General features: G+C 41.0%; 1 protein-coding gene across 1 annotated transcript in view; it reads right to left on the bottom strand.

The window, feature by feature from the left end:
• COL22A1 (collagen type XXII alpha 1 chain) overlaps positions 1-12,387 on the bottom strand; it is a 145,348-nt gene that overhangs the window by 77,843 nt on the left and 55,118 nt on the right. The window contains exons 14-16 of the mRNA XM_065669158.1: positions 12,007-12,060; positions 11,007-11,060; positions 2,890-2,943 (exon numbers count right to left, since the gene is read on the bottom strand). Coding sequence (XP_065525230.1) covers positions 2,890-2,943; positions 11,007-11,060; positions 12,007-12,060 — 162 coding nt within the window. The remainder of the gene's footprint in view (positions 1-2,889; positions 2,944-11,006; positions 11,061-12,006; positions 12,061-12,387) is intronic.

Consider the following 12,387-nt stretch of genomic DNA (forward strand, 5'->3'; position numbering starts at 1 on the left):
AAGCATTCCCAGGCTTGCTGGGGGAACTGAGAAGTTACCTTCTACCTGCTACTTTGTGATTTAACACTTACATTAACTCTCAAATGTGACCAAACCCAGTCAATAACCCTTTAGAGTTGGACTGAGGTCATTTTAACCATGGTTCATCAATGGATCTGCTGACTCTGCTCCGGTGTAGCCCTTAGAAGGGTTCTCTTGCTCACCGGGCTGATCCTTCTGCGGCTTCTCAGTTGCACCAAGCATGACAGCAACTATTTTTCTTGATAAAGCCTAGCAATAACTTCAGATGGTCTTTTCTATGCTTTTTCAGCAGCAATGTGACTTCTGCAGCCGCTATATCCACTCCTTTTTGCCTATCCAACTATCAGTGTGGGGAATCAGGTCAGAAAACAAAAGTATGCTTAAATTTAAAATAGGAAAGGAAAGGGAGGTTATTTTTCAGCGTCCTAATCTAGTTTATGTATGACCAACTCAAACCGGTTGGTCCTCAAAACCATGGCGATAGTACAAGAACATGCATGACTTGAATGAATATCCATGTAACTACAACATAAGAAAACCACTTGTCTCCTTGAGTATTTCTGGGACATAGAATTATAGAATAGTTAGGGTTGGAAAGGACCTTAAGATCATCCAGTTCCAACCCCCCTGATTAAGAAAAAAAAAGTGCTAATGAAGTGTCAAAAAAAATCTAATGTCACAAAAAGTGCTGTTAAGCTGAAAAGTAGTTTTGTTACAAACCGATTGTAAGCACTTTCTCCACGCAGAAGTATGGAGATCTGCAGTAATATGTCCAGAACTGAGAGCTGCTGCAGGAATAAGAACAATATTTTCCCATTCCTACAGTTAGCTTGGAGGAGCAGCCAATTTAAGTATCCCCCAATGGCACTGCATTATATGCAGTTTTAATTAACATAAAAGTTGCTAACTTTATTTAGCCGGTGTAGAAAGGAAAATTACTTAATGCTGTGTCAGCAGTTTTCTCATACATTTATAAAATCACTAACACGTGCATATATATTATTTTAAGTTGCAGGGAACTTGAGCTGAGCAGAAGTGATGCTGTTTGTACAGACAGTGTCAGAGATCTTCAAAATAATGAAATAATGCAGAGAGAAAAATCTCCCCCCCAAACCAAGAGAAATCTTTTCCCAGTGGTTCAGAAGACTTTGGGGGGAGGGGGGTTGGGGGGGAAGAGGGGGGAAGGGAATGGACCATGGGAAATAAAATAATCATAGATTCATAGAATGGTCTGGGTTGGAAAGGACCTTAAGATCATCCAGTTCCAACCCCCTGCCATAGCCAGGTATGCCTCACTCTAGACTATACAATCCAAGCCTCTGTCCAACCTGCCCTTGAACATTGCCAGGAGATGGAGCATCCACACTTCTTTGGGCAGCCTGTTCCAGTGCCTCACCACCCTTACAGTAAAGGTTATATCTAACCTGAACTTCCCCTGTTTAAGTTAAGTTTAAACCTATTACTCCTTGTCCTATCACTACAGTCCCTGATGAAGAGTCCCTCTCTGGCATCCTTGTAGGCCCCTTAAGGTACTGGAAGGCTGCTGATATTTTTAAGCCATTGGAAATACTGTCTTCATTCCACTTGAAGGCTGCTGATGAAATACTTGTCAAGCAGAGACTGTACCAAAGGAAAAAGACTTTAAAACCACGCACAGGGTCTCAAGCCTTTGGATTGTCTCTCTGACATCCTCCTCAGACATGTGAACAGCTCATTAGGAAACATCTGCCACAGAACCATTTCTAGATCATGTTTCCTGTTACAAGGACAAAGCTTGCCAGAGGAAATACATGACAACACAGCATCTGCTGCCTAGCAGTGTGCTGTCTGATGCCACACATCACCAACACCTGTAGAAACGGGGGCTTCTCATTCCTGCCCCAAACTTAACTGATTGTTGAAACAAAATCCCAGAGCCAAAACCCAGTTTGTGAATTTAATTATTGAAAGAATGAATGAAGTGCTCAGATTTTTCCTGAATGGTCATCTTAAAATGATGTTGCACCTTTCCTGCTCGAGGATCATCCCTGCAGATACTTTTCGTATTGCAGGTGATGACCCTACAAAGTGCTTCAGGTCAGCTACAAAATTAGCAAGAAAACAAGCCAGAGGCAAGTGTCAGTGTTCTTATAATACAGGGCAGAATATGTTCATCCAAGGTGGAGCCAAATCCTTAACATACACAGCACTATTTTGCCCTTATGATGTTACAGATGGTGCAATTTGGAGCACTAACTTGCCAAAGGCTTTAAAAAAATAGCAGCTATGGGCTCATTAACTTCAGACATCCTTCCTCAAGGGTAGAATAAACATTTAGCTTTAAGCCCCTGTCTCTACCTTCCTCAATAAGCCAATATCTATCCCTCTATAACAAGTACCAATGTGAGTAACAAAACCAGTCTTGCGCTCAAATAAGTGTGCTTTCTGAATAGCAAATACCTTTTAAACTGCTTCTTCCCTCAAGACTGCAGCACAGGAGGTATCACCGCAATTGCCAATTCACACAGCCAACACTTAGCTGAGACATTGCCCTAAATATTACAAAACACAAATCATTGTTTTCCCTCCAGAATGATCCTGCTTTATGCACAAGCAATGGAGTAATCACACACAAAACACGTCCTTATGTCCCTGTTCAAAGACGCTGGAAAACTGCAGAAGGTAAAAGTAATTGCTGACGGACAAGCAGATTTCTCTCAATCACAACAGGATGTTAGTTTGGCTCTTAAAGGAGAAATACCAACTTCAGAGACAGTGCAGATGAGAACAGAAAGATGTCATGGCATGTTGCATTGTGGTTCCCAAGTCACCTTGCCACAAAATACGTTTTTCCACATATTATATCAAAATGAAGAAATCATCACTTACCTGAGGGCCAATCAGACCATTGATTCCTGGGAATCCTGGTTCTCCCTTTTTCCCCTGCATGTTCAACAGAGGAAAAACATTAGAAGCTATAGCAAAGACTGCTATTGACTTTCCAAAGTCTTTCACCCCAAAACTGGTAAAATGCCGCAATATGGATACACAAAACACAAAAGCTAGAAGAGAAGGCAGCAGATGCCATTTGGATGTGAAACTCCAGTTATCTTTGATGGGTCTGTATCTCCCAGACTGTGACAATAGCTCTGTTTCATGCATTAAAAAAGAAAATAATGAAGAACTCTGGTGCATGGATGAATATAAAAGATTCACAATCTCTAAGATAGGAAACAGGAATCCATGAAGCATTTCTAACTAGGGCTGGCATTGCCACCATTACTCCTCTGCAAGAAAAAGATTTCTCCAGAGGAGCCAGAGAGCTTCTTTGGTGCCAAGGATATGCCAGAACCTGGACTAAACCCTTGAAGCAAGTTCACCTACATGGATGCTGAGGGACCTGTGCTCCTCATGAGTTTGATCTCAAATAGGTCACAGGGAAAAAGTCCTACATGAGTAAAATGAAGAAGAAATAATGGAGTAAGGAAGCATGAAGTGCTGGAGTTAAGGCAGAGGTTGGATTTGTTTACAGCTGACTTGCTGTGCTACTTTGGGCAAGTCATAGATGTGTAATAGACACTCAACCATTAATATGTCTGAGGTTGTTAATAATATACAAGGAGGGTACAAGAGGACTCATGTAAACATCCAAGAGGCAGAAAAGTGATTTTTTTCCTCCCTTATTTCTACTTCTCATCCAAACTGATTTTCTTTTTAGAAGGATATTACAATTAAGCAAGTTTCATGTCAGTGATGATGTGATTGGTCATACAGTTGAGTGAGAGCCATATATATTTTTTTTCCTTTATTTTTCTTCCTTGAAATATGTCCAGAAACAAAGCCTATAAATGACAGCTTCCTGCTGACTTGAATGAAAGCATCACAAACAGAACACCATATTTTCCTCAGTTTTGACTGAGATTCATTAGCTGGTGTGTCAGAATCTGAACTGTTCATTATTTTTCTCATAACAAAAAAAAAAAGATAAAGTCAGCTGTCATATACAGAACTGAAGAAGAAAATTAAGAGCAATTATGAGGTCCATGGAGTTTGTAGTAATTTCCAGGACACTAATACCAATCAGAATCTGCACTATATACTCAAGTAAATGCACTGTTCATGAATGCTGCTCCTACTGTCAACATCCATCACTTCTTTGTTTGTCAAAGCCAAAAAGCCCCATTTTTAACCTGAAGGACTCATACCGCCACACGGTTCAACATGTACTTTCAGGCTGTAAATGCTGATTTTGCCAACTGCAAGGTGACCACACAACGGACATGGTTAAAATACTCATTTAAATAAATAAGCTTATGAACAGAGCAGGATGTGGTATGTGTGGTCAGACATGGGAGATGAGTGCACCTTCCTACCAACATGGGAGCTACGCATTAAAGGTGGCTGGTTCCACAGATACAACATTGACACCAACATGCAACACAGAGTAACTGATGCCTTCACATCCCACCAACCTTGCTTGTCACTGCGCATAATTAACACCCACCTTGTACCTCCCTTTGCAATGTTTATGTATCTCCTTATACTCTAATTCAGAGACTGCATTAGAGGCAGGAATCCAATTTAAACACTTTTGATAACCTTTTGAAAGAGAAAAATGGAATTAGCTTTACACTACTGCTCATGCCAACAAAATGGGAATGAGCCTTGTAACCTTGCAAGTGAAGAGATTCAAGCAGTACATGTAGATCTTATTTTGGAGGTTCACAAGGTCCAAACAAGTGGGTGGCTTTAGGAGCTTTACAGGTTAAAGGCATTATCTGGTTGCACTTTACTGAACTACTGCTTTTGGGAAACTTGGTCCTACCTGTAAAATATTACTTAGGGAACCTGAGGAAGGTTGTAGCAGCACCACCTTCTCTCCAAACCCATCTCAAGAGCTGAGGAGGCAGCAAAAGGGCATACTTTGCCTTCTGCAACAAGTATACACCAATTGTGCTGTTTCCATATTGATGGGTGAGCACACTAATCTGCAGCAGCAATAAGCGATGTGAGAAGAGCCCATCCTAGCCCTGGGTATAATTCTGAGAAACTTTGGTGCTTTATAAAACACTGAGAAATCCCCTAAAGCAACATGCAATTGTACTGACAGAGAAGCTGAGAGTGTAATTTCCCATTGTGAAAGGGACACTTTGGCCACTCAGAGATTAGCCAAACTCAAACTACAACAGTTTTGCTCCATAACATTATAGACTGCCTATAAAGTACAGAAATCCTTGCTGGGAGAAATTATACCTATGAGAGCAAAGCTCAGCAAAAAGCCACATCACCCAATAATGACAGAGAAAAACAGCAATTATGCTGTTAACTTCTAGTAAGAATGAGCTAAGTGTGTAAAAATGTGTATTCTTTGACTATATGAAATGTATGTTATTTGCCTTCATCATCAATTTGAAAAATAACACAGTTAAAACTGTGTGTTTTATAGGAAATGGATATATTTACTTCACTGGCAAGTACAGCTTCACTCTGGATATAACCTGCACCATCATTCCCTGGAGCATCTGTCTTACGAGGAGAGACTGTGGGAGCTGGAGCTGTTTAGTCTAGACAAGAGCAGACTGAAAGGGGGTCTCATCAATGCAGATCAGTATCTCAAAGGCAGGTGCCAGGTAGATGGTGCCAGACTCTTTTCAGTGGTGCCCAGTGATAGGATCAGGAGCAATGGCCATAAACTAAAGCACAACCAGTTTCACCTCAACATGAGGAAGTACTTCTTTATGCTGAGGGTGGCAGAGCACTGGAACAGGCTGCCCAGGGGGGCTGTGGAGTCTCCCTCTCTGGAGACATTCAAACCCCACCATGGACATGTTCCTGTGTAACCTGCTCTGGGTGGCCCTGCCTTGGCAGGGGGTTAGTGATGATCTCCAGAGGGCCCTTCCAACCCTAACGATTGTGTCATTTCTGTCCCAGCATCAAACACACAAAGAAGAGCTCAGAAGCCCTCCAGAAATGTAAATTTATCTCCCCAGTGACACCTTACAGACATAAACCTTTAATGCATTGGCAAGCACTCTCTAACATCTCTCCAGGGTGGAGGGTATGCCCCAAACCTAGTCTGCCCCAGTTTTAACAGGATCCTTTACGCTCTATTGTGAAACAAATAGCCAGCACTTACTCAGACTCATAGCCTTGTAATCCAGTTGTAGAGTCATGAAAGGTCTGTTAAGCTTTTTGTGTTACTCTGACTGTGGGAATAAACATTCAGAGGATGTGGACAGATGAACTTGAAAACCTGCTACAACTTGACAGCTGAATTAAAGATGCAGAAGACACCCCTTTGGAACTCACTCCTGGAGCTGTGCTCCTTCCTCTTGCCTTCAACCTGACAGACCTTGACATCGTACTTTACAATTAGCTCACAAAAAAGGGTCTTGTAGTAAAATTGGTCTAAGTTATCTCTGTTTCTACACCCAACTCTAATGCTGTGCTTTGCATACATTATTTTGTGCATGAAGTAACTTGAATAGGAGGAATTACTTGAATTACTTATCTGCCTGACTCGTGTACATTGGAGTCTTACACATGGAGAATATACATTAAAAGGTTACTAACCTTAAAAGATGATTTCCATTATTTTTTCCACATAAGACTCACTAGGCAACGGGATCCTGTATTTTGGGTTTTTATTTGGTTTGCACTGATTGTTCTTCGAACATGGGAAAATGCTGACAATGCAAATTTATCAAACTAGGCTGCAATAGAGCAGGTCAAACTCAAACTGGTCTGGGTGGCTGCTACCTGATGCCTATGTGGGAAGTGCTGATATAGAATAAATATTCTCTGTTTTCTTCTGAAAATTCAGTCACTCGAATGAACTTGTATCATTTCAGTAAAAGGCAAATTCTTGAAATCCAAGTTATTGAGCTCACTTCAGAAGAGCCCTGTGTTTAGGCTGGATTATCCAAAGATCTGCAAGCTTTCTATGTCATACTTCTGTACCTTTTCTGTCTATCAAGCAAGTTGGGGGTATTTCCAACTAATATTTCAGTAGATGAGGTGTCAAAAACTGAAAAGCTGAATCAAAGTACTTCAATTCTCTTCAATTTCACAGAAGAAAAAGGACAGGAAGAAGAGAAAAAATAAACTGAGCCAGTACTGGCACTTAGTCTTAAGCATTCTTAAAGAAACTGTAACATGGTCTTAAGCAATCTGTGAAGACAAGGCCAGAAGAAACCTTGGGCCATCAGAAGCCCCAATGACAGATCTTCTTGATCCCACTTGGTTATTGGTTATTCAGCCACATTTGTATCACACATCAGCAGAAAACTCTGTCACTGCTCCAAGAAATGTGCAGTCTAAGCAAGGGTGATAGAACAAAAGTTTATGCAAGTACACCAAATGTATTTAAATGAAAGATAAAGCTTTCATGAAATTAAATTGTCACTTTCTTTACTATAACAAAAATGGTGACCCTCTAAATATAACACCTTGCTTATTCATGACTGTACTATCCCATGCTTTCTTTTATTTGTTCAGCAATAACAGGAACACAAACTTCAGGCCAAAAGAACATCATACTTCCTCTTTTCCTAGACAATCTTTCCAAGCTGTTTGACCCTGTTCCTGTCAGCCAAACTGTCACTGGGGTATTTGGCACAATATCTCATCTTCAATGAAATCTACACACTGGTGTAGGTGGTTCCCGCATTATATTTCTAACACTACCCAACTGTCCTTGCAGAGGTCAGGATCCTTCATTTCCAGTAGTCTGTGTTATGAGACATGAATTCTCATATGAAATGGTTCCAAACACATCTTTAGTCCATCAGTAGTTTGTGCCAGCTACATTACAGTTGACTAAAACACTGCAGGCTTCTAAGAACTCCAACAAACGGTCATAATCTGCATCCCTGTGTCAGGACAGGAACCCTGTGCATGTGTGGACTACATTTATATCTTGGACCATAATGCAAAACTGAGGTTGAATCATACCGTAAGCCAGTAATAGCATGCTATTTGAAATGGTCCTGAAGTCAATTTTGCACTGTAACCTGTCCTTTATGCTACAAGATATTAGAATATTTATAAAGTACCTCAAGAACCAAATCTGCACAAGACATAAATTGCAGCTTCGTATCTTGAAATCCCACCTGTACAAAACAGCACAGTGACCAGGCAAGCAGATAGTTAGAGATTTTCATCTGTTCTACACAGCTAAAAAAGGGTCCCAAATCTGTCTGTAGCTGTGTTTGATTTTTCTGTCCTTACCATAGTGAGGTACCACCCATATTAAATACAGTGGGCCAGGGCTCCATCCACGAGAGCACAGGAGCTTGTGCTCATGCAGCTAAACTTCTCACAAACAAGGATGGTCTTCGTCATCCAGATACAATTGACTTGCAATGCAGGAACATTTGTGAGAGACTGCTATTTGGGATAAACCAAATATATGCTGGGGAGCATGCTCGATGTTAAACAAGCCCATGCTCACACTGCTGCTCTGGTTGTTTGGTTTGCCTACATATTTCTGCAGTCTTACACTCCTACCCCTACTGACAAGGGGTGCAGAGGTGAAGAGATGTGAGAGTCTTAGAATAGAACCATCTAACAGTTTAGAATTATTTAGGTTGGAAAGGACCCTTAAGATGATCAAGTCACCTGTTAACACTACCACTACCAAATTCACTAACAAACCATGCCCCTAAGCACTACACCCACGTCTTTTAAATACCTCCAGGGATGGCAGCTCAACCACTTCCCTGGGAAGTGTGTTCCAGTGCTTTACAACACTTTTGGGAAGACCTTTTTCCTAATGTCCAGTCAACAAGCCAAGTCTTACAACAAGCTACGACTGAAGCCACAACTGAAAGTGAGGCATTGTGACTCTGTCTTACATCTTCAACACCAGGCTATGCTGCTAGAGAGGCTTCTTGCTTGAGTGTGTGCAAGAGAATTCTCTACAGCTCTGAGCTGTGCCTTCAGAGTCTGCCCTTACCTCACATCCAGTTATTTAAAACTAGACCCAAAGAGAGAAGATTCCTGATCTTGGTGTTTTAACTTCTAAGCCTGTCTAGAGACTGCTTTTTTGGCTCTTTCTGCAGCCAAATTTATGTAAGATGGTAATCAATGCCTGGATTTATATTTGCTTTGTCAAGAACAGTACTAATGGTGAATGAAAATGGTTTAGTGTGAGATGTCCCTGCCCATGGCAGGGGGGTTGGAACTAGATGATCTTCAGGTCCTTTCCAACCCTAACTCTTCTGATTCTATGAATCAGTAGTATCTACTAATCTCTCTGCCACATATAGGTTATCCATGTAGATCCACCAAGCCCCAGACTTTCATTCATCTCACGCATTTGCTCAATGAATAATGGCCTTTAATTAAAAAAATGTATCTATCCACCTAAGCTGCCTAGTGACTAATGAAGGCCCTTAGGAGAAGTCTAACTAGCTAGACACAACAGAGTCTAGAGAAACATTCAAAGACAGTATGGATCAAATGACATCTCTAATCAAATGATCATTAACAGGAGCACTTTGTGTCCTCTTGCAGATCTTGACGGATCGCTGTCCTTTACCCAGCTAATATGCTCTATTAATCTTATTCAAGAAACTATGTTTCACAGCAGGCTTTAAAACCAGGGCAACTCAGAAGTTACCAACTCAAAAGGAAAGCACAGCACACTTATTTGGTAAGGTGATATTTTCTAAAGACTGGAAAAACACAAGAAAGCAACTAAATGCCTTTTTCTACTGTGGCATTAACATGAGACTGCATGCCCCATTTTCCCAAGGAGAAGATTCCTAAAAGCCAAGCTTACAGCTCCATTTAATATTGTGCAACCTGAAAGACTGTAGGTAACCACCTACCAATGCATATATTTCTTCCCTATATTATCCTTTGCCCATGGCCTTCCCATGCTGACTAGTAGCCCTCTCATACCCAGTCTTTTAACAGCACTGGTGCTGACAAATATGAAAGAAGTACAGGTAACCCCCACTATGGATCAAAGCTATGACCAAGTCTCTGTGACTAATTAAAAAGTAACCCATCAAACAGCAGTACTGAGACTGAAGTGACTGCTTCCACAAAGGTTAAACAAGTATCTCTCTTCTCTTATCCATTATCCAGTGTGATGTTCTACATAAAAATGGTCTGAAGTTAGTAAAGGCAGGTTCAGAGCAGGCATGTAATAATATCAGGCCTGCTATGAAATTTACTTTTTATCAGTACTTGAATATTTTAAGACATCATTCTGAATCAGAGAAAAGCCAATATTTTTTAACAAGAAGAATCTACCTAAGGTCCTGGTAGAGAATGCCACCCCATACTTGGATTCTGTTTGAGTACAGACCAAGCAGGACAGAAAACAATAAGTATTGCAAGCACCTTTGCATTTATCCGACTTCCAGGACAGCAGTACCTCTCTGAACTTTCTACCTGTTCAGATTACAAGTGGCTCTACACAGTCATACTGAGGATCCTCTTGACAGAAAGGAGCAGATATATAGACAGGAGAGCAAATGACAAGAAATAGAATCATAGAATAGAATAGAATCATAGAATAGTTAGGGTTGGAAAGGACCTGAAGATCATCTAGTTCCAATCCCCCCTGCCATGGGCAGGGACACCTCTCACTAAACCATCCCACACAAGGCTTCATCTAACCTGGCCTTAAACACCGCCAGGGATGGAGCACTCACAACCTCCCTGGGCAACCCATTCCAGTGCCTCACCACCCTAACAGGAAAGAATTTTCTCCTTACATCCAATCTAAACTTCCCCTGTTCAAGTTTTAACCCATTACCCCTTGTCCTGTCACTACAGTAAATAAACTTCCATAGGGTCCCACAGAGCACTGCACACGATATGTGGACTCCAAGAGGTACCAATAGTTGCTGATCCATAAGAAAGGATCTAGGCCTGCAGGATTCTTAAATGAATAGAAAAGTGTATGTAAAGTGGGTGAAGTTACCAAAACTCATTGAACAAAGCTATCCACCGCCTTTTGAGACTTATAATAAATAAAAAGAGCAACTCACCCTTGGACCTGGTACACCAGGGATTCCAGGCTTGCCTTCCAGACCAGGCTCTCCCTTTGAAAGTGAAAAGTTTTAGGAAGTTAACTGAGTTAAGAAAAACTAATGAACTAGATAACCATTTTCCAGCTGGTTCGTGCTACCATTACTGCATGGCTACCTAGATAACTCTTACCTGATAATTATTTTGTCCTGTGAGCAGAAGAGAATAAGAAAATAGGATAGAGAAAAGTAACAATGCCCTGATTAAACACAGAGCACACAACTGTATTTAAATTACACAATTAAAACCCGGTAAATTACAGAATTAAACCTAGTTTTGCCTAAGTAACACATCTTCACAATGCCATCAATTTTACAAACTCAATCAATAGCGAAACACAGCAAACCTTTCAAAGATGAGGAAATACAAAGTATTTGCAAATGGAGCAGCAGGGGCAGTCTGAACTGAGATATCCTGTAGAGTTGGGTTATAAAGTATAACTAGAATGAGCTACAAGTAAGTCAAAAGTAAGAATGTTCGCGTGTCTAAATTGTTGCAAAATATATGTTGAAGCGCAAACACACATGCCGAATTCTTGTTTCATCCACAAAATATTTTAGCCAGGACCTTGTGGCATAAAGCCAACTCCTTTTAAGAGCAACCATTCTCTGACCTTCATTACAGGATAGCTTACAACTTAGCAGTTAGTGCTTCTCTGAGGTGTGCTGAATGCCCACACCACTCTTCAGGATATTAGAAAAGCAATCAGAGTCTGCATAACAACAGCCTTGAGGCAAAGTCTTCCCATGTCACAGAATCATAGAATGATGTCCTGGGTGCTGCCTCCGTATGTTCAGAGTGGTCATCCACAGCAGGAGACCTTCTCAAAATAGTGAAGAGGAGGCTGAAGCATTGTTTAGATCTTAGTGCCTGAATAATGTGTAAGATTTTCAAGTATGCCTCAATGCCAGACTGAATTCCAGTTTCTGTGAATTGCAAATGGTGAGAGAAACTACTTACTGGAGGTCCAGGAAGTCCAGGTTGGCCTTGTGGTCCTCGTGGCCCAGGCATTCCCTACAGAAATGATTTTTTTTAAATAGCATTAATATGTCTGTGTGAAAAATTATAGGGGTGCATTAGTCATGTTGGCCATCATGCAAGACCTATACCACCCCTTCCCACATAGGTCCTAAGAACCAGTGCAAAGACCAGCTGGTTTTCTCCTTACTTCTTCAGCTACTTAAATTATCAGCACTTATTAGAGTGCACAGACTGAATCACCCACACTCCGCAGGCATTTATCCATAACTGGCTCTTTGTTTTTCAAAGGTAGTAACTCAACCAAAGACTTGGGATTATCCTGGATATTCCAATAAAACACTGTGGGTTGGCGTTTGGTGC

This window comes from Lathamus discolor, chromosome 2 (assembly GCF_037157495.1).
Source record: "Lathamus discolor isolate bLatDis1 chromosome 2, bLatDis1.hap1, whole genome shotgun sequence".
NCBI classification, from domain to species: domain Eukaryota; kingdom Metazoa; phylum Chordata; class Aves; order Psittaciformes; family Psittacidae; genus Lathamus; species Lathamus discolor.